Raw genomic sequence first — 23,017 nt, 5'->3', positions numbered from 1 at the left:
AGATGTAGTCTTCTCTTTAGTTTGTTCATTGTTGTTTTTCACATTTGGAGTTGGACATATCATTATATGTAATTTTGTAAACATTTATGAACTTATGCTGCTATTATACATTTTAGAGTTGAAACTGAGTATAAATGATGAAATTTCAAATATTGCGTGTTTGTAGATCATATGACATGTGTAACGTTTCCATTATGGCTCTTATGTTCTCTAAATGCATTAATTTCTTTATTGTTTTTTTGTAGAACTACGGTTTTTTTTTTGCCAAGTCTTTCACGAGTCCAAGTTTGAGTCCAAATTTTTGGTTTGATGAGTCCGTGGCGAGTCCGAGTTTTAAAACTTTGGTAACAATATTAGCTTCCAACCAGCATGCTATCATTCTTTTAGGCTTGCCATCCGTTGAAGCTCTCAACACCACTTCCTTCCCATCCACTGAGAACTCTAACTGCATCTTATGATAATCAAATGTGTACCTACCAATGGATTGTAGCCACTGCATACCAAGAACCACATCATATTGCTCTATCGATATCATATAGAAATCATCAATCAAGAGATAAGTTCCCAATTGAAGGCTAAGTTGAGGAATTCTCATAGTGCAACTCAAGGTATTACCACTAGCAGTTGTCACTCTAAATCCTAAAAGTTTCTCAACCTGTAATCCAAATTTCTCTACAGTCCACTCACTAAGGAAGTTGTAGGTAGCACCAGTATCTACCAAGCAATCGACTGGCTACCCCCCAAGAATTCCTTTCAACCCCAAGGTACTCCTGATGAGGCAATCGTAATATTGGCAAAAGCCAATGTATCCTCATCACCTGTATCCTGCAGCTATTCATCCTCACCATCAGAAAAGACCTCTATAAGATGTGCCTTGCCTTTTCCAAGGCATCTATGACCTGGTTCCCATGGCTCCTTGCATGAGAAACACAATTTCTTCCTCCTTAATTTGTTTCGTGATTCAAGATCCATCTTAGGAGGAGGTGGTGCACTGGGTAACTGTGAAGATGAATTCTGAGAAGGTTTAGAACCTTCAGAAGATTTCCTGTTCTGCTGAAATGTAGAAGGTGGAGGTGTGGTGTCCAAGTCCAAGATAAGTTGTATAGCCTCCTGCAAAGTCTTAGGCTTCAAAGCCTTGACTAAACCACGGTATCTCTCATGAAGACCCTCTATGAAAAGCATTACTACCCTCCTATCGGGCATCTCAAGCACCATCACTGCTATACGATGAAATTCATTAATATATATGTCTCGATTGTTTCAAGAGAGCTAAATCCCTGTAGTAAAGTTCCACTTCTCAAACCTAGCAATCAGTCTCTCTGTGAACTCTGGGTATGAATGAATAAGGGCAGGATTCTGAGTGACCAATCCATGGTGCCACCAATCATAGGCAACACCCTCCAAATGCAGGACAGCAAACTGAATGGCTTCATTTTCAGCCATGGGTTTCAAGGATAGGTATATGTTCATCTTATGGAACCACGCTCGTGCACTAATGGAGCCACTGCCATCAAAAGTGGATAAGGTCAACTTATCAGTAGCTTTCTTCATATCATTATTCCACTACTGTCTAGGTCCCCTCTCATGGAATCACGGTGTTGCATACAATATTGAAGCGAGGGAAATGCATCTCTGACATGTGCTAGAAGTCGAGCCCACTCATCGCTGGCAACCATAACTGAATCCTGGAAAGTGATTTCGTTATGTGGATCAGCCACTGGTGGTTCATCTCTAGGAGTGAACCGAGGAAGCATAGGCCTATCAGTTGTCCTCGTGTGGGTCCTATCTCTCCGGGGTGAAATGGATGCACTTCCCAAGGAAGATGAAGTCCTACTGCTACCACGACTCCCTGCAGCTGAAATTGTCCTTCTACGACCCCTGTGCCTTCCTCTGTGATTCCCTAAATCCATCCTTTCCAGTGTGTCTTGTAAACTGTTAATTGCCTAAACAATTCTTGGCTGTGATTCAGCCAAGCTCCTCATGATGTCATCAGGATTGAGTGAGTTTTGTCTTTCCCTTCTAGGAGGGCTCCTTTGTCCTTCTGGAATATCACCCATATTAGTTTCAAATGGTGGTTCAGTGACAAACTTCAAATCCACTCTAGGTCTCCTGCGTGTGTAAAACCTATAGGTACCAAATCTGCCCCGATGCATAGAATTACTCTGATGACCCCCAGGTTGGCACGTTCATCACTCTGATACCACTAAAAGATGCTGACTACTGAATGTAGCAATCTGATTTAATTTTCTGATTCTGATTTCTTTGGCCAACGGTAGGGGAATTTGGTTTCATATGTTTGTTTTTGTGATATTATGTCTTTTTTGTGTTTTTGCAATATAAGTGCCTTGGAATTTTGACAATGCAATTGAATAACAATGATAAAACATAAACTAATGACTGCAAATAAATTTCAGAGTGACTGATTTTCTAACAGCAATTAAAAAATGCCAATAAATAAGGCTGTTTTTTTGACTTGAATGAACCCAAATGCTGCTACAGGAGCTTCCAATGTATCCTAACTGCTCCAATGAGTTTTGTTCTCTTAAATAATAATTATCAAAAACAAATCTAACACAAATAGACCAAACTGCTGCTGTATCCCTCAGGCCCCCAAGAGACTTCACTGAAAATGGTCAATTTTCCACACTAATTTGTTCATATCTCTCTCCAAGGAAATCATAAACCTGAAAGAATGATTCTAATCTTTATTCCTAATGTTGACAATGAAATTTGCACAAAAAAACCAAACGTAAACCCTCCAATTTATTTTATGTGAATTACCAAGCAACTTAGGAATGTACGGCTAGGCTGGGAGAGGTATGGCTGGCCAAAAACTGCAATAATTCACCAGAATCTGCCCTCAAACTGCTCAGATCTGATTCTCATGATTAGTTGCTGCTGTAAGTGTCAAAATTCCTTGATTAATACCCTTGTTGGTCAGATATAAGCATTCCCAGAACTCCAAATTGACAAAATATGAAAGGGTTTTTGTCCTTTCTCTCAGAAATGGAGGTCTACGTCCCCAATTCCAATCCACACACCTGCAAAATACGTTGCAGACCTGCAAAATGGTTTTCTTCTCAAAAATATTCAATCACAATGAATCCCAAAATGCACGTACAAGTCCTTTTCTCTCCAAAACCCCAAATCGAACCCCTGAAAGCATCTTTTCAAGATTCCAAAAGAATCTTCTCTTCTTAAAAAGATACACCCAGCAAGAGGGTTATTTCATCATGAAATTTTAACCACTTTTTAATTATTAAACTCTCCTTGGAATGTGTGCAAGGAACTTTTTATTATAAATTCACTTAAGTCATAAAGTAACTTATAAAGTTACTTTTATTAACTTTTGAATAATAAAGTTATAACTTCATAAAGTTACTTTTATTAAAATTTCTATTACTAGAAAAAAGTAACTTATAACCTCTTATAAGCTTTTATAAGCTTTTATTATAAACTTTATTGAATAATTTCCCACCAAGCTCTAAAATTGGCTAAGTATAGCTCCTCCTAGTGGACCAAACATCTCCTAACCCCATCATTTGCCTATGGAGATGGCTAACATGCAACTCTAAGATTCTTGAGTGATCACTGGAAAAATGGGGACATTACAGAATCTGTAATGTCCCCTTTTCCTAGGCAGATATCAATTGCAGAGGTTGGTTCATCACATAGTCCCCATGAAATAATATGGTGTGGAGGGGCCCTTCTAAGGGTATTCTATGGCTCTTCAGTCAACCATCTTGTGCTTAATTCAGTATTCTCAAGGATTTTGCAGTGGCCCTTCTAGAGCATTCTCGGACCACTTTATTCAAACTCAGTATTTTTAGTAAGTCACATAGTTATGTTGCTCATACTTTCACATGGGATCATTCAGTTGGCAACTTCTATATCGGGAAATGTTGGCAAATTGTCACAGTGGTCTATTATTTGGCATTCATCGTGGTTTGGAGAATTAAATTAAGATATTGTTATTATTAAAGTTAAATTAATGTTTAAACTTTAATGATATTAATGAAATAAAGTGACTTATGATATGACGACATAACGGGGGTAACGTGACTTAAATACATATGCATCATAAAGTAACTTAATTTAAGTGATTATGACCACCAACTTTATGAAGTTGAAAAGACATTGAAAGTAAATAATTTTAAAAGTTTTTTAAAAAAGTCACTTTAGGCCTGGATTTTAAGGAGGTATAAAAGCATACTTAATGCTTTCTCATATTCATTCTTGAACACATATAAAAGAAAAGCTGAGAAGGGTTTCCTGGTTGTGCTGAGAGTAATGGCTCTTTGAGGACAAAATCCCTCAAGAGGAATGGTATTTGCAGGTGTGAAAGATCACCCAAGAATACCCTACTGATAACTCCATTTCAGGGGTTGTGCTTGTGCTTCATTGGAATTCAATCTGATTAAGTTTAGATCAGTCATACAAGAGGAAAACAAAGGGCGGATTGGACAAGGATGAATTGCAGATTAGTGGTGCTAAGCATTCATTTTGCTGACTGCACCAATTCAAGGGCTGGTTGATTCATTTCAAGGACCCAGTGTAGGGTTTCTAGGTTTAAATTGGAGTAATTTTGGATCAGAATTATCAGCATACCCAAGGGCACCAAAATTGCAGATTTTTAGTTTAAACCCTAGGCCATACAGATTTGCTGTAACTGCTGATTATTGGCTAAGTTAAAATAGTTTCAAACAGTGCTATTCCTTGCTGATCCTTCGTAGCAGACAGAGCACACAAACTGGCTATGTAATCATTCCAGATTTAAGCAAATATTTAGTTCTGATTTGTGGGGTGATTATTGATGAAAAGGTCTAGGGGTTGTAATTTCAGTATTTTCATTATTATTTCCTGTATTTCCATTACATGCAAAAATATCAAAAAATCAGAAATTGTAAACACACAAAAAATCAAAATGACAAACTTCAAAACAAAATATCCAAATCAAGGTGGGATATTACAGACTCGGTGCATTATAACGGAAGGCTGGTTACATGGCACAGGTAAGGTTTTTGCATTCTATCATTGTTCATGCATGGGAAAAATTTAATCATGGATTGAGGTTTTGATAAGCAGCCTCCTTTGTCTCCTCATTTCATTCTTCCTTCTCGAAATCTCCCTATTCTCCTCATTGTCTTTAATGGTTTTCAATACCTTTCTCTGTTATTGAACCATGGCTTGTACACATGTAAAGAAACATCACTTGGTGTGAGTCTACTCTTGTAGTTTGACAATGATTTTTGTGGTATTGAAGGGGATTGATTTTAGATTTTTGTGGTACATTGTAGATCTTGTTGATTGGGGAGAGAGGCATAGAATTAATAGAAAAACTATATAATTGTAAACACATTCTTGATAAATTTGGCTTCTAGTGTGGAGAATCGGGCATTTTTTTATTGGATGGAAAATTATTTATTGCAAGATGTGCTTCTATAACCTTCTCACAGCAACTGGTATGATCGCGACGGCAGCAGGTCTGCACAAACTTCTACTCACGTCAGCTAGGGTTTCCACTCTGCTCAGTTTTTGGAATTCATGGAGTGGGTTATCTTTTTATGCTCAATGTAGGGTTTTTGTTGCACCTAGGGCTTTTACCACGATGGCTCTGCAAGTGTTTTTCATGGGTTTTCAGATTTTTTTTCCAAAAAAAATCAGGGTGGGTTGTTTTTCATGATATTTTTCAATAAATCGTGGTCATGGGGTTTTACTATTTTGACAAAGTATTTCAATAATTATATTGTGCTTAAGAATTTGTTGAAGAAGTTATGAAGATGTGGAATTGATTTCATGAAATTTTTGTACCTCCATCAAAATATTGGGTTATGCTGCAACCTACATAGCACAATTCTTGGAAAGATCAACTGTCAGCCCTCTGCCTTCCACAAGAAAGACTAAATAAGCAAGTGATTGCTGCACAATTTCTCACTTCTTGAGGTTCACTTGCAGCTGATTATAACGTAGGGTTCCCAAACTTGCTCCAAATAATCTAAGCACCTTTCCCACATCTCAAACATAGTTATATCAGTAAGATATGCAATGACAATTTGAGGCTATGAATGTGAATGATGCATTACACAATCAAAACCAGATCGCCTACCATTTGTACAGGCATTGCTTGGTCTTGAGCACTATCTTACATGTATCATTTTCACAAATCCTAACTTGGTGATAACCTAACAGAACAAAGTCATTGTAGATAGAAAATCCAGTATTAGAAGAAGTTCCAAATGGAAAAGTGTGGGCCTTCAAAAATCCTCAAGATGGCAGGACTACAATTGTCCATAGAGTACTTGAAGCACAGTAATGAGGCTTTGTATTAAAGATTAGTTAGTAGCCTGATTTACTTGACAAATACCAAACCGAATATTTGTAATGCTATCTGTATTGTGTCATGGTTTCATGAACATTATAAAGTATAGTTATCAATATATAGTGAAGTGCAACCTAAGGTATATGAGGGGTAAGTAACATTTCACAATTCAGTACAAGTGAGTAGATTGTTTCAAGCTTACACAATGATGTAATAACACCCCCTAAAAAATTTTGAAAGATTTCCAGTTAATGAAACCATAGTTGGACTACTCGCGACTCGGCTCGACTCGCCATGCCCTTGAGATAAAAACTCGGGTTAAACTCAAAAAAACTCGGCAAAAAACTCAGCAACGTAAAAACACGCTTAATTTTAATAAAAAATGCATTTTTATTGCAAAATTTAATGAGAAGATGCATCCAATGAGTCAATAAATGATAACACAAAAGAAACAAGCTGATTCTAGATATATTTAAATGCAAAGTGTCTACAAAATCGCATCCTCATGAGGAATGTTGATGGCTGGAAGCAAAATAGTAAATAGTTTTTGTAAAACAATAGTAAATACATCATTACAAATTACAATTACAACTTACTCTTCCCAGCTGTAGCTAAAACTAGGGGAGAGGTAAAACTAGAGGGTCTAGTCCTAGAAGTCTGCAGTGGGCATGATTGTGCCTCCTCGCTCGGTATGGCTAGCTCATCCTCCATCCTGGATGAAGCTATGTCTCCACCTGCTTGTGGCACTGGCAATGACTCCTCATCCTCATCCTCTTCCTCCTCAATGTCATCCAGCGTGAAACCAAATCCACCCCCCTCCTCCTCCATAGCTTGCCTCTCCAAATCAGTGTTGTCATCCTCAGAAAACAATAGAGGCTGCTCCTGTGATGTCCAATCCTTGTAAGGATCTATATCATCCAAGTCAAGTAGACCACCTGCTACTTCCTCTACCTTCCTTACGCGCAATCAAAAATTATATTGCACAAAGACAAGGTCATTGAGGTGTTTTTGAGCTAGCTTTCTCCTCTTCTTCATGTCGATGGCTTCAAACAAGCTCTAATTGTGCTCACAACTGGATGAACTACAATGTTGACATAAGATTCTGAGCGCAATTTTTTTGTGAACATAAGAGCCATAATTGAAACATTACACATGTCATATGATCTACAAACGCGCAATATTTGAAATTTCATCATTCATACTCATAGTTTCAAACTTTCGACTCTAAAATGTATAATACCAAGATTTCTTCAATGCTAATTATGTTGTTATATGGAGACTAATCAGACTCGGAGGTTAAATTTTCCCTACTTCCATCGCACAGTTTCCCCCTATATTTTTCGATGGAGGTTTGGGGGCAGCGCCCCCAAGTTGGGGTCAAGGGGCATCGCCCCTTGCGGGTCAAGGGGCAACGCCCCGCGAGGCCAAAAATACTTTTATTATTTTATAAAGGCGTCGGGTGTTATTTTTCTTTTATTTTTCACTCCCTCAGTTATGCCAAATGAAGGCAAAAAAAAAAAAAAAACTCACTTTTAGCTTGCAAGACGTTCTTTTTGAGTCGCACGAGTCCATTTGAAAGACTTGCGAGTCCTTGGTGGGTCAACTCGTGGCTCCCATGGACTCGCGAGTCCGTGGCAAGTCCACGAGTCTTAAAACTATGCATGAAATATAAATGTTATATTTCATGTGTATATTCTGATGAAGAGAATGAAACTGACCTGAAAAAACAAAATTTGATAATTTTTTGACATGTTTGGGCCTTTGTTTCTAGTCTAGCGGAGTTTTTAAAAGAAACTCCCCTAGAGTTTTTGCTTACTCGGCGAGTTTTTTTGCTGCGAGTTAAAGTCGTAAAAACTTGCAGACTCAAAAACTCGGCGAGTTTTTGACTTTTTGAAACTCACCGAGTATTCTGCGAGTGTTCCATCTATGAATGAAACCACAATACGAGACAAAATGATGAGCATACAAAGTCTTTGGTTTGGTGTCATAAATTTCTGTTATAGAGCTTCGTTGGTCATTTCATCTACTTTCACATATCTTGGTGTTCAACAAATCAAATGGATACTCATTTCGTAGACAGGAATGAAACTCATCACAAAACCATAGACTTCCTTGCTGTTATAAATTCTGATTTATGAGTTTGAACATGCATTTGATATTATGCTGTTGTCATAAATCTGATACATAACTGTTTAACATACCAGTGGCTGCTAATGCAAATTTACTGAAGCATATAAATATTATTGAAAGTTTCATTACATAACTTGGAAAGTTCTCAAGGAATACATATTAAATACCTCAACAATAGATACTACGGATGATTCCCATGATCTGAAACTGTTATGCAAAGGTGAACAGGTCTGAACTGGATCCAAAAACATGCTGTTGAAAGCCTGAACAGCAAATGAATATTGCATTGAAAGGTATCCAAACTGTAGACAGCCCCTACCAAACTTCTTTTAATGAAAGAGCACCAAAATCAAGGACTTAACTCCATTCCTGTCATTCCCAAAGCAAGCAACAGGTCTGCAATTTAATGACAGTCATTTCCAGCTACCAGGCGCTTTGGAAAACAGAGGCAAACTGCCCATAACCTTCAACTAACTTCCCCAAAACATCAAAGATCAGCTTGGAAATGTTTGTAATGGAAAACCAAGTGCTAGACATCTACTTGTGACAGGAAACTACCCCAGAAAGCAAGGCATCTAACCCTGCAACTCCCATGCCAAGCTCAAACTAGTGGGACGGGCGATGGCCTGCTAGAACGTTCGATCACACTAGAAAAATAAACCCCTGCAGAAAAGTCCTCAAAAACACTTGAAGATTAATAGCCTAGCAGCAAGAAATCCATCGAATCGATACCCACAAAAATGTGATCACTCATCTAACCCTACCATCCAAAAATGTTAGGTTTGACCTGCTCAAAGAGGGTGTACAGCTAGGGCTAGAAAAGCACCTGCAACCTTCTCAAACAACACCAAAATCTGCCAAAATACAATCACCCATAACCTCAGAAATTTTGCAAATCAATTCACCTTGAAAAATTTCATTTGACAAAATCCCAGAAATCAATACTTCATGAAAATCAATGCGTTTCCTGTGTGAAAACACTGGCCTCGATAGGATGGATCTTTCACCATCAAAACTAATAAGATTGAAGAGTGTTTTCATCCTCAAAATCTCCTAGAACAACTCCTCTATTCATTCCAACAACATCTCCTTAAGTGTGCAAACTCTGAATGAAAAGAATGAGAGCCAAAATCCCTTTTTATAGAGTTGGAGGGAATTAGGGCAATTTAACTTTTTAAATTATTTAATTTTCCCTAAACAAGGCCTCTTTAGCATTTTAAAACAACTTAACTCCCCATTTCCCTAGGTGTCCAACTCGGGTACTGTTGTGACCTTTTCACACATCACCCCATTGCAAACAGGGACCCCCTCCTTCCTGCTTTCCGCTTTGTTAGTTTAGGGATTTTGGCAGCCAAGGGGCAATTTTGAGCTTTCATGCCCAAGTCTCATTTTTGATATGATCATGTTCAAAGGTCTTCAATGTGTGAGCAATGTTAAAATTTTGAGTTTTTGAAGTCAATAGGATCCAAAATGTTTAAAAATGTTAAATGTCAAGGTGATCCTGAGTTCTAAGTTTTGAGGTTGCAACTTGCCTTAGAATGTGAGCGAAATGTGTTTTAAATGTTGCAAATTGGTGCGAATTTTGTGCTAGAGCATCAAAAGTCCCTATAGGAGTCGTTTTTCCACTCCTAGGAGGTGGAATAGGTCAAAAATGCACAAAGTCCTCATGGACTCCAGTTTTCCACCCCTCAAATCCAGCTAAAATGTTAAAAGTCCCAATAGAAATAGAATTTCCACTTTGCTAAATCATAAAATTTGATAAGTTTGGGCTTTTTGAGTGTGAAAATCATCACAGTCCCAATGAGAGATGTTTTTCCCCAATAATGAAATTAAGGCATAAAAGTGAAAAGTCTCAATGGGAGGCGTTTTTCCATTGAGCAATAAAGGTGAAAATGGACTTTGTCCCAATGGAGCATGATTTTCCACTCCATTTTTGAGCAAAAAGAGTTGTTTTTATGATGAAAACAGTCTCAGTCCCGATGAGGTGCATTTTTCCCCTCATGGACTGAATTTGCAAGTGTTTTTTGGGGAAAATCCCGATGCATTAGGAATCTCCACTGAGGTTGTCCCAATGGAGGTCGTTTTTCCACTAGGCCTACAAGAGCAAAATGTATGAAGTATGTGTGTCTCGATGACCCACGTTTTTCCACTAAGGGGTAAAATGACCAAGTTTGAGTGCAATTTGAGTGTCCTCATGAGGTTCGATTTTCCACCAAAGGGAAAATGATTGAAAGGAAGTGAAATATGGATGAATTTATGTGTCCCAATGGAGGTCGATTCTCCACTAGGGACAAAATGATGGAAAATGACAAGTTTAATGTGTCCTGATGGGGTTCAAATTTCCCTTGGAGGGCATTTTGATGAATTTTGACAAGATTTTGACGGGAAGCTGAGTCCCAATCAAGGTCAAATTTCTACCAAGGGTATTTTACATGAAAATGATCAAATTTATGTGTCTAGATGACTATCGATTTTCCCTCGGAGTGGATTTGTAAGGTAAAATGAGTTAAGTGATGGGATTTCAATGTCCAAATGAGGGTCCATTTTCCCCTCAAGGTTATAATTTGCAAAATGGGATGAATTTAAGTGAAAATAATGTGTCCCAATGGGGTTCAAACTTCAATTTTCCCCAACTGGCTAAAGATTGAATTCAAGTGAAATTTTTAAGGTGAATGTGTCCCAGCTGACATCGATTTTCCTATGTGCTGGTAAGAGTAAATTTTTATCCCACATTGGCTGTGTGGTGACTTTACAAGGTGAAAACATGAATAAAACATACAGTCCAGCGCCTTATATTATATTATATTGTGACTGATTTGACAGTTAAAGAGCTGGAAGAAGACAAAGAGAGGTTTGCTACGGCTGAAGGAAGGCGCAATTTGGTTCAAGACCCTTGTGGCGACATTATTGGGAGACCTTTTAAGCATTGAGAAGGGGCGCCATTGCTGGTTGAAGACATTTTTCCCAGCTGTGACAACATTTCCAGCCACCATTACTTTGCATTGTATTGATCCCAGCTCTCATTCGCAGATCCAAACGATTGTTTGTGCCTTAACGTGTTTAATTTCCACCTTATTGGGCAAAATTGCCCCATGTGTGGAGGTAGCGCTATGTTTGTGAAGGTTCCCAGCCATTGAAACAGAGGTTGCAGAGGTGTTTTCAGACCTCTCTACTCAGAAAATCAGAACTGAGATGACAATTTAGACATCAAATTCCTCTATATTCTGAGTACAGTGAAGTGTTTTCAGACTTGAGTGATCAAATCAGAATTGTATAAAGTCTGAAATTCAGGTTTATGAGAGGCGATATAATTTATTTTGATTGGAATTCACACATTTTTCAGAATTCGCATTATAAATTGTTTAAATTTCTGATTTTTGAGCTCACAAATTTGAAAATTTTGAAAAATCAGAACTTAGGGTAATTCTGAAAATGAATTATTAGAATTACTTTGTCATGATATTGACTTCCAGCTTCATACAAGTGCCATGTCGAAAGCGGAGATATCACCAAGGAAGACTCAGCTGAAGGTTGTGCAAGAAGGTTACTATTGAGAGTCGCAGCTAACATCCCGATGGAAGAAGATTGGAGACACCAACATGAAGCACCTGGATATGAGGAGGATGAGACAGAGAATCTTTGGAACGAATAATCACCTTCCATCATCCTTGGCAGCTAATATTATGAAGAATGGAATTTACCACGCAACTGGTTTTCCACCACCTATTCAGTGCAATGAACTCATGATTGAGTGTGCAAAGCATTATGACCCACAAACCAGGCCTATCAAATCTCCTAAAGGGTTGGTGCTTGCATACCTAGTTGAGGAGTCTAATGGGGAGGCATTTGGAATCCCTAGATATCAAGACATGCAAGAGAAAACCAAGGAAGAGGCTCAAGCTAAATTTGAAAGAAGATCGGAGTCATGTTTGACAGTTATCAATAACGAGTGGGTCCTTGAGACAAAGTGTTAGCACTCTAGGTTACCCAAGAGACTCTTATGCTCAAACTTTAAGGAGTACAGTGATTTGATATTTCTACTCAACCGAGTCATGGGAGCACCTCAAGGGGCGCTATTTTAGACATGGATGTATTATTTCATTGAAGAGATAGCGAGAGGAATGGTGATGATCAACTGGGCAAAGATTATAAGTGACAACCTAGACATCCAGTTGAGACGTTTAGAAAAACAAGGACATTCTACATGACTTCCTACCTAGTCTACATGCTTGCAAGACATATTGTATACAAAGGATTGATATGCAAGGGCGAAGTTGGTAACGAGCCTGGACAATACAAAGTGTACAAGTGTTATCCACAACTCCAACTGCATGAGATTGAACACTATAGAAGGGTGAATGATGCTTTCACCATGTACATCACAAGGTTGCTGCAAGGCGGAATACATAAACAATCGTCTAAAGAGGCAATGACGCTCATTGAGAAGTACAGATCATAGTATATCCTGTTTCCTACCTTCACATACCTAAGGATTCAGGGATTCACGTCAGAACCATACAAACTTCCTAGTTCCGATAGATAAAATGGTGTTACTTGAGGTAGTGAGGCAGCTCTAAGAATATGATTTCATCCAGAAGGCGAAGCACAGGCAAGGGATTACTTTTCCTATCACACTTGGGAAGATGATGGAGGTATGCCCCACCGCAGTAGCAGCAGAGACAATTAATGGGGAATTGGAATTCTTTCATCTTGGAATCTATAGAGGCAGGGATTGATTCGATCCATTTCAGAGAATTGTAACGATTATGAGAGGGAAGTTTATACACAAGATTGACATCAAGGACTATTGGGCCAATCTCATGGATGAGTTCGCAGTTAGAAGAAAGATGTGGTCTTGGATGTCAGTGGACTTCATGAGGAGGTGTAACTTCTTCTCTATTCCAAATCAGGTGCAGGATGATGAGGATCCTATCCACCCACAGTATGCAAAGGAGAAAGACAAGCCTATCATGTTGCCTAGTCGGTCGCAACCTGAGTTAGTAGATTTGAATATTTTGATGATAGATATAAATGATCACTCCAAGGAATGGGTAGACAAGTACATTAATGAGTTGAGAAAACTAGAGGTCACCCTCACCTATGAGAAGATGAGAAATGAGGAGTCCTCTCTCAATGATGATGAAAGGACAATAAGCAATGTTGGAACACACAATGATGAGGAAAGTCAAGCTCCCAAAAGAAGGAAAGGTATGCCTGGAGGATGACAAACAAAAGGCAAGGAGATTGTTAGCCAGGATTCAAGGCAAAAGAAGCATAAGTCTAACGCTCCTCAATCTATCATGAGTTCCTCATCTGTGAAGGAGAATGATATGACAGAGGACAATGAGTCCGAACAAGGTTCCGACACAGAAATCCTATTGGAGAATGATCAAGATTTACATGCTACAACACAATCGGCACCACATGAAGATGATGAAGAGCAAAAAGGATCTCCCACAATTCAGCTTAAGGTCAATTTGGGCAATAATGTGGTGAATTTAACCAAGGAGAAAGAAATGGAGGATGATGTTATTTCAGCCTTGAGAGAACTTGATTAGGATCTATACAACAAAGATAGGATGGAATTTTCTGCAATTCCTGATTGGTTGCTGAGTAACATGGAGAGAAGAAAGTGATAGAGGCACAGCCCACAAAAGATATTTATGACTTCTTAGCCAGGGTTGGCAAGGAAAAGGAAAAGGAGAAGGCGAAGATGTTCTCTAGTATTACTAGAGACGATACAGGAGCGCGCTTGCACAAGTGGTTGTCCCGACGGGTGATAAGACTAGAGATGTGATCACTCCCATGGACTATCAAGTTACCACAATTGACCTTGGACCTACTACAAAGAAGCAAGAGTTTCAAGAGCTAGATGATACTATCAAGGCAATTGAGGCATGGTTGGATTAGGCTATTGAAAAGAAAGAGATGCTTGAGAGTGAGAACAAGACACTCAAAGAATATATTGAAGGGATGAATTCCCTAAGGCGTGAGGATCCTACCTTTGTCTCACCTATTTCTATTGCTCATGGATACCCCTTTGATTATGAGGCAATGAGGAATAAATATCAAGAGGTTGGATCATGGATAGAAGATGTTTCAAAACAAGAAGATGATTTCCTAGCTCAGTTTGTCCCAGCATTTGATAAGAGAGTAATGCATTGTTTTTTAGTTATTTTAAAACATTTGAAAAGCCCTAAAAGAGAAGTTGAATAGTTGTGAGTGGACAAGGTAAGGTTTTAATGCCTATGTATTGTAAAAAGAAAAGGATGTAAAGGGACATTTTTGCAGTTTTGTTTATCCAACCAAACTGAGTTGGAGAATAAGATGCAGCTTTTGATGGACTTTGTGCCTTCTTAGCCCTTTGTGGTTTTAGGTGTTATTTTTATGCTTAATACGGAAGCTTTTTCTTCATTATTTCCTTGCATTTTTATAGAATATGCAAATTAGTTAGTTTTTATCTATATATTAATGGTGTATGTGGAATTGAACCCTGCCTTTCTATTTAATTCTTAATACTCTTTTGATCCTTTTCTTGTTTTCCTAAGAAACCCTAATGGTTATCAGCAATTATTCCATTTAAGAATTTCCTACTTTTGTTTTTCCCATTTTTGTTCCCATTTATATTTTCCATTTAAAAGTACCCAGAAACCTCACCATACAAGAGAGCTGACCCTCTAAAATGCAAAGGAAAATCACTTGTCAAACAATAATAACTCTTGCTATTGCAACCTCACATTATTGCCCATGGGACAAGTCAAGGAAATAATCACAATGACCAATTCACTTGCTAACATTTCTAAAGACTGAACAAGTGCAAAGTTGGAGCCTCACAAATCTCCTCTATTAGCATCTGGAAGGAAGTCTCTAATATTAAAGTAATATTGTAATATAGTCGTTTAGTTTCTGTCTAAAATGTTTCCTTTCTTGTTTTTGTTTTTGGTTGTTTCTGTTATGGAAAGATCCTCTTGTAATATTCTATATAAGGAGTATTTCTCTCCTTTGTTTAAAATTTGTTTATTGATTATGAGGAGACTTTTGCTCCTACTACCAAGATGAGTACAATTCGTCTTCTTCTCACTATTGCAACTCAATTTGGATGGAAAGTCCATCAAATGGATGTTAAGAGTGCCTTCCTCAACGGTGAGTTGCAGGAAGAAGTCTACATGATGCAACCTCCTGGTTTCAAGGTTGCCGGCAAAGAACATCAAGTATGTAGACTCATGAAAGCACTCTATGGACTCAAACAGGCTCCTCAAGCATGGTACATCAAGATTGATCAATACTTGGTTGCTCATGGTTTTCAACGTAGTCCTTCCGACCCAAATCTGTATGTCAAACACTCTAGTGATGATGTTCTCTTTCTTGTTTCTATGTGGATGACTTGATCATTACTGGTAGTTCAACACATTTGATTGCAGAAATCAAACAAGACCTGTGCAAGGCTTTTGACATGACAAATTTGGAGCTTCTCCATTATTGTTTAGATGTTGAGGTTTGGCAGACTGATGGTAGCATTTTTATTTCTCAGTCTAAGAATGCCAGGAACTTGCTTGACAAGTTTCGAATGCAGGTTTGTAAACCTACTTCCACGCCTATGGAGACAGGACTGAAGTTGTCAGCAAAGTCTGATTCTCCTCCTGTAGATGAAACAACATTCAGGCAACTAGTGGGCAGTCTCATCTATCTCACTACCACTAGACTTGATCTCAGTTTTGCAGTGAGCTACATTTCACGCTTCGTGACAGCCCCCAAGATTGATCATTGGGTAGTAGTGAAGCATGTGCTGTGTTAGTGAAGGGCACTTTTGATTATGGACTTCTTTACACTAGGAGTCACGATCCTAGACTCAATGGTTTCACGGATTCAGATTGGGTAGGTTCGGTTGATGACAGGAAATCAACATTTGGATATGTGTTCAGTTTGGGATTTGGTGCAATCACATGGACTATTAAAAAGCAGTAGGCAGTGGCTCTCTCCTTGACAGAAGCAAAGTATCGAGGACAGTTAAGGCAGCTTGTGAGGCAGTTTGGCTTCGTCGGATGCTTGCGGATATGCAAATATCTCAAGCAGGTCCAACTCCCTTGTTCTGTGATAATCAAGGAGTACTCAAACTTGCCAAGAATCATGTCTTCCATGAAAGAACCAAGCATGTGGAAACTCATTGTCATTTTATTCGGAAGCTTGTTGAAGACGGATTAGTTTAGTTGCAATATGTTCCAACTGCGGATCAGACTGAAAATATTCTCACCAAGTCTCTCAACCTAGAAAAGTTTGTAAAATTTAGGGGGCAGCTTGGTGTAGTTGATAGATTGACAATTATGGGAGGTATTAGAATAATATCTTAGTCTTTAGTTATTAATGGTCAATATAATGTAATTTTGTACATATTAGAAGTTTCTAATTTTTTTATTTGTTATCGATTGTTTCTTTTAGAACCATCGATCCTTTGTACTCTATTTAATGATCATATGATCATTTGATAATATATCCAATTTTTTACCAATTACTGTTTGTAATAGGCAATACCTAGCCTAGTTGAATTTCATTGAATCATTCACTATCTCTTGCATTCTAGGTTTAAGATAAGATTAAAATAGAACTTCTAAACCCTTCCTCTTTTGCATTTTATTTTAAAATCTTTGTTAGAATAGATTGAGAGCTCAAATTGCAAAATCCTAAGTCATTTGAAATCATTGGCAAGCCTACTCCATTCATGATAAGTTTGAGATCTTAGAACAATTGTGTAAGTCCCCGCATGAAAACAGCAATTCACATCAAACCATTGAGTTACCCACATATCAAGAACTGACCGTAGAAACCTTGGAATCGTCTTAGTTGATCAAATATTTAGCATCTGAGGTGATTTTGTTCAAGGGAGGGTAAAATGCTTTGGTATTTTATTATGTGTTCGAAGTGCATAAAAAACACATCAACAAGTACATAACATCACTTTAAAAATATTTAAACAATAACGAGAATATTAAAATGTTACCTTATAACTTTAGTGCAAATATTTAAGTAATTTCACTTAAAAATCATTTATTGTGGAAAGCACCCCGAAGACATCGAAAATTGAAATTGAACACCCCAAGAAGGAACTAGCATTGAAGAATGATGTTAGGTGCTAGAACAAGCACTTAATAAAAATAGAAGCGTTCTCCAAGAATTGTGGAGAACAAACCAAAAGGCCCAAAACGCTACAAAGAGTGTCACTACAAACCTGAAAGCCAACTGAACTCCAAAGCACCATCGGATGCCAAGAAAACCCTAAATTGAGCTCTCCAAGAACGTTGGAACTCTCCAAACTCACTTGGAAACCTTTGGAAAACCCTGAGAACTAGTCAACACTCATAGAATAGTATAGCGTAAAATGAGGATATTACAAATGATGATAAATCGTTAAATTGATAATCATATTCCTTCCTCTCAATCCAATAATTTACATGCTAACACAAATATCATATCACCCAGGCATTTGAGGATGTATACTGAATGTTCAGCAGAACTTTCTCATCACTATTTGTATGCCAGGTTAAAGGAGATAGTCCATACAAACGTCCATGTAGGAACTCTCACTTCTCATTTACATTTTTAGATGAGGTTACAACAACCATTTAAACCCTTGGGAGGATTTGAAAGATGAAATTTTCAGAAATTTGGAACAAAAAGTTTTGCAACCGTACAAAACTTTAAACATTGAAGCCTTTTTTGCATTTATGTCATGATCATTTGTCAATTTGATGCAAATTAATAGCTAAGGGTCATTAATTTTTCCATGATATATTAGTTGCTTATTCTAACCTAAGCAAGATGTGTCATTTTTAAGGTTGCTTTGTCCAATTGTATGTGAAAGCAAGAAGCAATGAATTCATCTAAGTGTCCAAGAGATGAAAAAGGACCAGAAACACACCTAGCAGGTTAGTATCAATATTTAAGTTGGTGACAATCTCCACAACTACTTTCAACATGTTTCAACCCTTTTATGTGGTGAAGACCCACCAAAAGTGCTCCTCGTGTATTTAAATCAACTTTAAGTGGCAAAGTGTCCCTTGGTGTGCTCCTGGCTTTGTTTGCCAAGTTAAGTGCTAGAGATAGGTGACAAAAAAGCACCCCTAATTGCTCTTTGCCAAGTAAAGTGGTAGAGATAATAGAAAAGCAATCCTAGAGTGATTAGACCTAATACAGATGCAAAAGCATATGGATTTCAAAGAATCGATGTTGTTCAATTAATCGAGGAGACAAAGCTCCTTTAAATAGAGTTACAAAGGCAATGTTTCTCAAAGAAACAATCGTTAACTAGAGGCGAAATTAGAAACAACTTAAATGACCATTAATAACACAAAGAGAAAGATATTATTCTAATACCCTCCCTTAATGGTCATTGTTCTAACTACCAAGAGAAATAATAGAGAAGGTTGCCCCCTTCTTCTTAGAACACGCTGCAACAGAAGACAAGAGCCTGCCACTAACTCTGTCACTTGAGATGAGTCTGCCACCGACCCTCCCAGAAACTGCAGAAATTCTGGAGATACCCAAAACAACACCAACCGTCCAACCTGATGTTGGAGAACTGTCCCTCCCTATAACCAGAGACACCAAGAACCGCTGTCACGATTTTGAGGAAAAAATCAGCAAACCCTCCAAACTATTGCAGATGAGCAAGATGCCCGAAAATAGACTGCAAACAAGAGACTAGTGCAGATGTTCGCACAACAACTCCAGGTGCGACTAAAAACAGACTACAGCAAAGTACAATTTTTGAGGAAAAAATCATAAACCCTTGTGATTTTTTTTTTACAGGGACAAAATATTTAAAAACCCACAGATAATTTTTTAGGACAAAATTATTAAAACCCACAGATTTTTTCAAGGGAAAAAATATTAAAACCCATCAGAATTTTTTTTAGGTAAAAAAATATTAAAAACCAAAACAAACATCGATGCCCATAAGCCATCTTCACGCTCTTCGAGGCACGAAAAACGAGGTGTTGAGAAGATGCTAAGTGCACAAAACCTGACTGCCTTCCAACATCAAGTTGGTCAGTGACGCCATCTTGCACGCTTCCCAATGCACAGAAAATGAAAAACTGAGAAGAGGCACTGGCACGGAATTCAAAAAATTCGAATCCCAATGCAAAAACAAAGGCAGATGCAGGTACAGACTTCAAAAATGAAGTACGGCGGGCACAAATTTCAAGAAAAAAATTCCAGTTGACCCAGAAAAATCTGAAGACAACCCAGAAATCCTTGCAAAAAACCTAGAAGGAATCTGTTGTCGGAATCTCGATCCGTTGGCACGAAAATCGAGACACCCAGAAAATTCTAATGATGACCCAGTTGAGATCTCGAAAAACCCACCACGAATCTGTGCTCAAAAAAAAATTTCAACTGAATCTGGAGGGTCAAAACCCTAGCCGAAAATGCAGATTTTCTTCCAAAAATGGCAAAAAAAAAATCTGCAGGCGGGAAAAAACATGTCGCGTGGTTGCGCGAAATGCAAAAGAGACGGGTCGCGGGAGGGGGCAGAAAATAGCGAGAAAACCCTAGTAGCTACAGCCAAAATGAACTGCCAAAGTAGCAATTTCGAATAAACAAAGAAATTTTTCAAAAAAACTATTAAAAATTCATGACGAATTTTTAATTGAAAAATTATTTCGAAAATAACCAAGGCTCTGATACCATAATACAGATGCAAAAGCATATGGATTTCAAAGAATCGATGTTGTTCAATTAATCGAGGAGACAAAGCTCCTTTAAATAGAGTTAATAAGATGATGTTTCTCAAAGAAACAATCGTTAACTAGAGGCGAAATTAGAAACAACTTAAATGACCATTAATAACACAAAGAGAAAGATATTATTCTAATAAGACCAAGTTTTAAGAAGACAAGACCAAGGAGTGCTCTTTGACCAATTTTGCCAAATTAAATGACAAAGACATTAGAAAAGAACCCCTAGGAAGGTTATGACATTTTCTGGTGGTAGAGACTCCTCAAAAGTGCTTCTAGCATGTTTTGGAACATAAAGTGAAACCAAACACCTAAAAAGCTCCCTTCTTTATGTTGTCAGGGTTGATTCATTGTTTCATATTCTAGATTGGTGCAATTGTAGCAAAGTTGGAGCATTCAAAGGCATAATAGGTGCTAGGATTTGAGGTAATTTATTGCAGATTTGTTGGTTAAAACTTAGGATTTCCAAGCACAAATTAGATTTATGCGGATTTTGTGAAGTTTCAATCTAGGGTTTCAGGGTGAAAATGTCAACAAAAGGAAAGATTTTTCAGCAATTCATCAGCAACGTGACTTGTTTCCAACTTGTTATAGCAGGGTTTTGTGGTTGGTGAAGGCATCAAGGGTTTGGTTAGGTTTTCAAGATTCAGGTTATCTTTATTTAAAAAATTTAAAATCATCAGAATAAAACTATTCTGTGTGTTGTGTACAACCCAATTAAATTGTCCAGAGAGTTGTAGTTTAATAGTTATGGGAGCCACTTGTAACTAGTAAGTGCTTTATCTAGTTTCAAACTTCCCAAATATAATAAAGTGATGATGATGAATGCCACATAGATCAAATTGGTTTGTAGAACCTATTTAAGTGTATAAGTTTGACTCTTGACTTTGCTGCTCCATTCATTCTTGGCATTTTCAGCTTCCTCCTCATTAACATTCAAACCCCTTATTAACATTTGATTCTTGGCAACTATAACAAACATGGGAGAATGTGGTGGAACTATTGTTAAGTGCACTTCAGGGGCTGCAGCCTTAGTCTGATGGTAATAGGATAACTCTAAAACTGTGACCAACGTTTAAATCCCCCATAGCAAAAAGACAGCACATAACTCCAGGAGAAATGTGGCATAATTGTGATGTAACAATCAAGGTACAGATTCCGACTTGACCATCATTAAAGGCAAGCAATAATTTCAACCAAGATCTACCCAGCAAATAAAATAACATCTAAAACATCTATCTATAATAGGGAGAACTATTAAAACCACAAACCAGATTCGAATTATCCACCGTAAGAAGCCAGCGCATAATTCCAACACAAATTTGGTATAATATAGTGTAAAAATGACAAGGAGAATTTCAACTTGATCTTGATTAAAGCAAACCCATAACCTCAACCAAAATTTTACCAGAAAATTAAATAAGATCCAATCCTAACTCTGCACTATTGTTTTTGCAAACCATTTTTTCAGTTATTGCAACAACAACTAAATTCAGAGCATCTAAATTGCTTATAATTCCAATTGAAAGAATGGTAGTAAATAAAAACTAGAGTTAAAATAAACCTAGTTAAATGAGATGAAACCAAGCAATAAATCATCAAGACTTTAATAGTAGAGACTCGTGTTTAAATCCCCACAATACATGTAATATAGTTATCTTTACAAATATTGAGGTTTGAAATTGCATCATCTACAACATTCAATTGTAGATGCGATACAAATATGAACAAGGATATACACTTCAATCATGGTAACTAAGCTGACGGAGTCCCGGGGGAATTTAAAAGATCGACAAAAAATAGAAGAACAAACCCTTGGTTGATTAAATTTCAAATATGAACTCAGTTAAGGGAGCTTGTAAGTTGAATATAATCCCAAAAGAAAATAACGGTAGTAAACAAAGACTATAGTAAAACAAACCATTGTTTCAATAAATACAACAGTCGACTAAATTCAAGCATCTTGTAAGTTACTTATAAATCGAAAAGATTTGAATGGCTGTAAACAAGAATCACAGTAAAACAAACTTACATGGAACGGTTACCATAAGAAGCACAAATTCGCGCTGTTGGATCTGTGTAGAGAAATTCTTGCGAGTGAGCAGCTGCCACTGGGGATCAAATCTGTTATCGCCTTCATTGCTGCAATAAACGCCCAACATAAATAACAATGCCAAGCACAACATAAATTTTAACGCCATTCTCTTAGTTCTCAGATCGCATTAATATGTAAACGTGTTCTAACAAAATTTGTTTTCCAAATTTAAAAGCTCTGTCATGTTGGATTCAGAAAGAATTAATGGATGAGGCCTCTGATTTGAAGCCGCCTGTTTGCTTTTGTATTTTAATATTTCCATTGTTTGATCGCATTAACCTGCATCTCGGATATTAAAATAATAATAATTCGCATCAAATCTTGCCAAGTGTAAATAAGATAAGTGAGTGTCCTAAATATTGGCTTATATTTTTGGCCTGGCGGACTTTGGCAAAAGAAATGCCTTAAAAGGGTTTAGATAGGAAAGTAGTCTTCCAACACATCAAAGGTTTTTTAAGTTTGAAAATATATAATTTTCAATGGTTTTTTTTGGTCTAAATGGAAGTTGAATGGTTATAAATGAGTTTATGAAATATGGAGTATTTTCAAGTGCAACGATCTCACATCATAAGGGATGAGGTCAAGATTGTGTCTCGGGCCAATGCAAATCTCTAATATCATAAGGGATGAAGTCGAGATCGTGCCTCAAATGACTTTGACAAAATGGATAACCCTCAATCCTTGGCTCGTAGTTGAAGAAGTTCAATCTATCGCTAATGTTCTCTTATCAAATAGCTAAAT

At 37.5% G+C, this 23,017-nt stretch overlaps 1 protein-coding gene across 1 annotated transcript in view; it reads right to left on the bottom strand.

Annotated features, from left to right (window-relative positions):
• LOC131068661 (uncharacterized) overlaps positions 1-22,617 on the bottom strand; it is a 97,577-nt gene extending 74,960 nt beyond the window's left edge. The window contains exon 1 of the mRNA XM_058003897.2: positions 22,214-22,617. Within this exon, the coding sequence (XP_057859880.2) occupies positions 22,214-22,382 (169 nt within the window). The 5' untranslated portion in view covers positions 22,383-22,617. The remainder of the gene's footprint in view (positions 1-22,213) is intronic.
• Positions 22,618-23,017: the final 400 nt, after the last annotated feature.

Source organism: Cryptomeria japonica, chromosome 6 (genome assembly GCF_030272615.1).
Source record: "Cryptomeria japonica chromosome 6, Sugi_1.0, whole genome shotgun sequence".
Lineage (NCBI taxonomy): Eukaryota > Viridiplantae > Streptophyta > Pinopsida > Cupressales > Cupressaceae > Cryptomeria > Cryptomeria japonica.
This window is presented reverse-complemented; position numbering and strand designations above follow the sequence as displayed.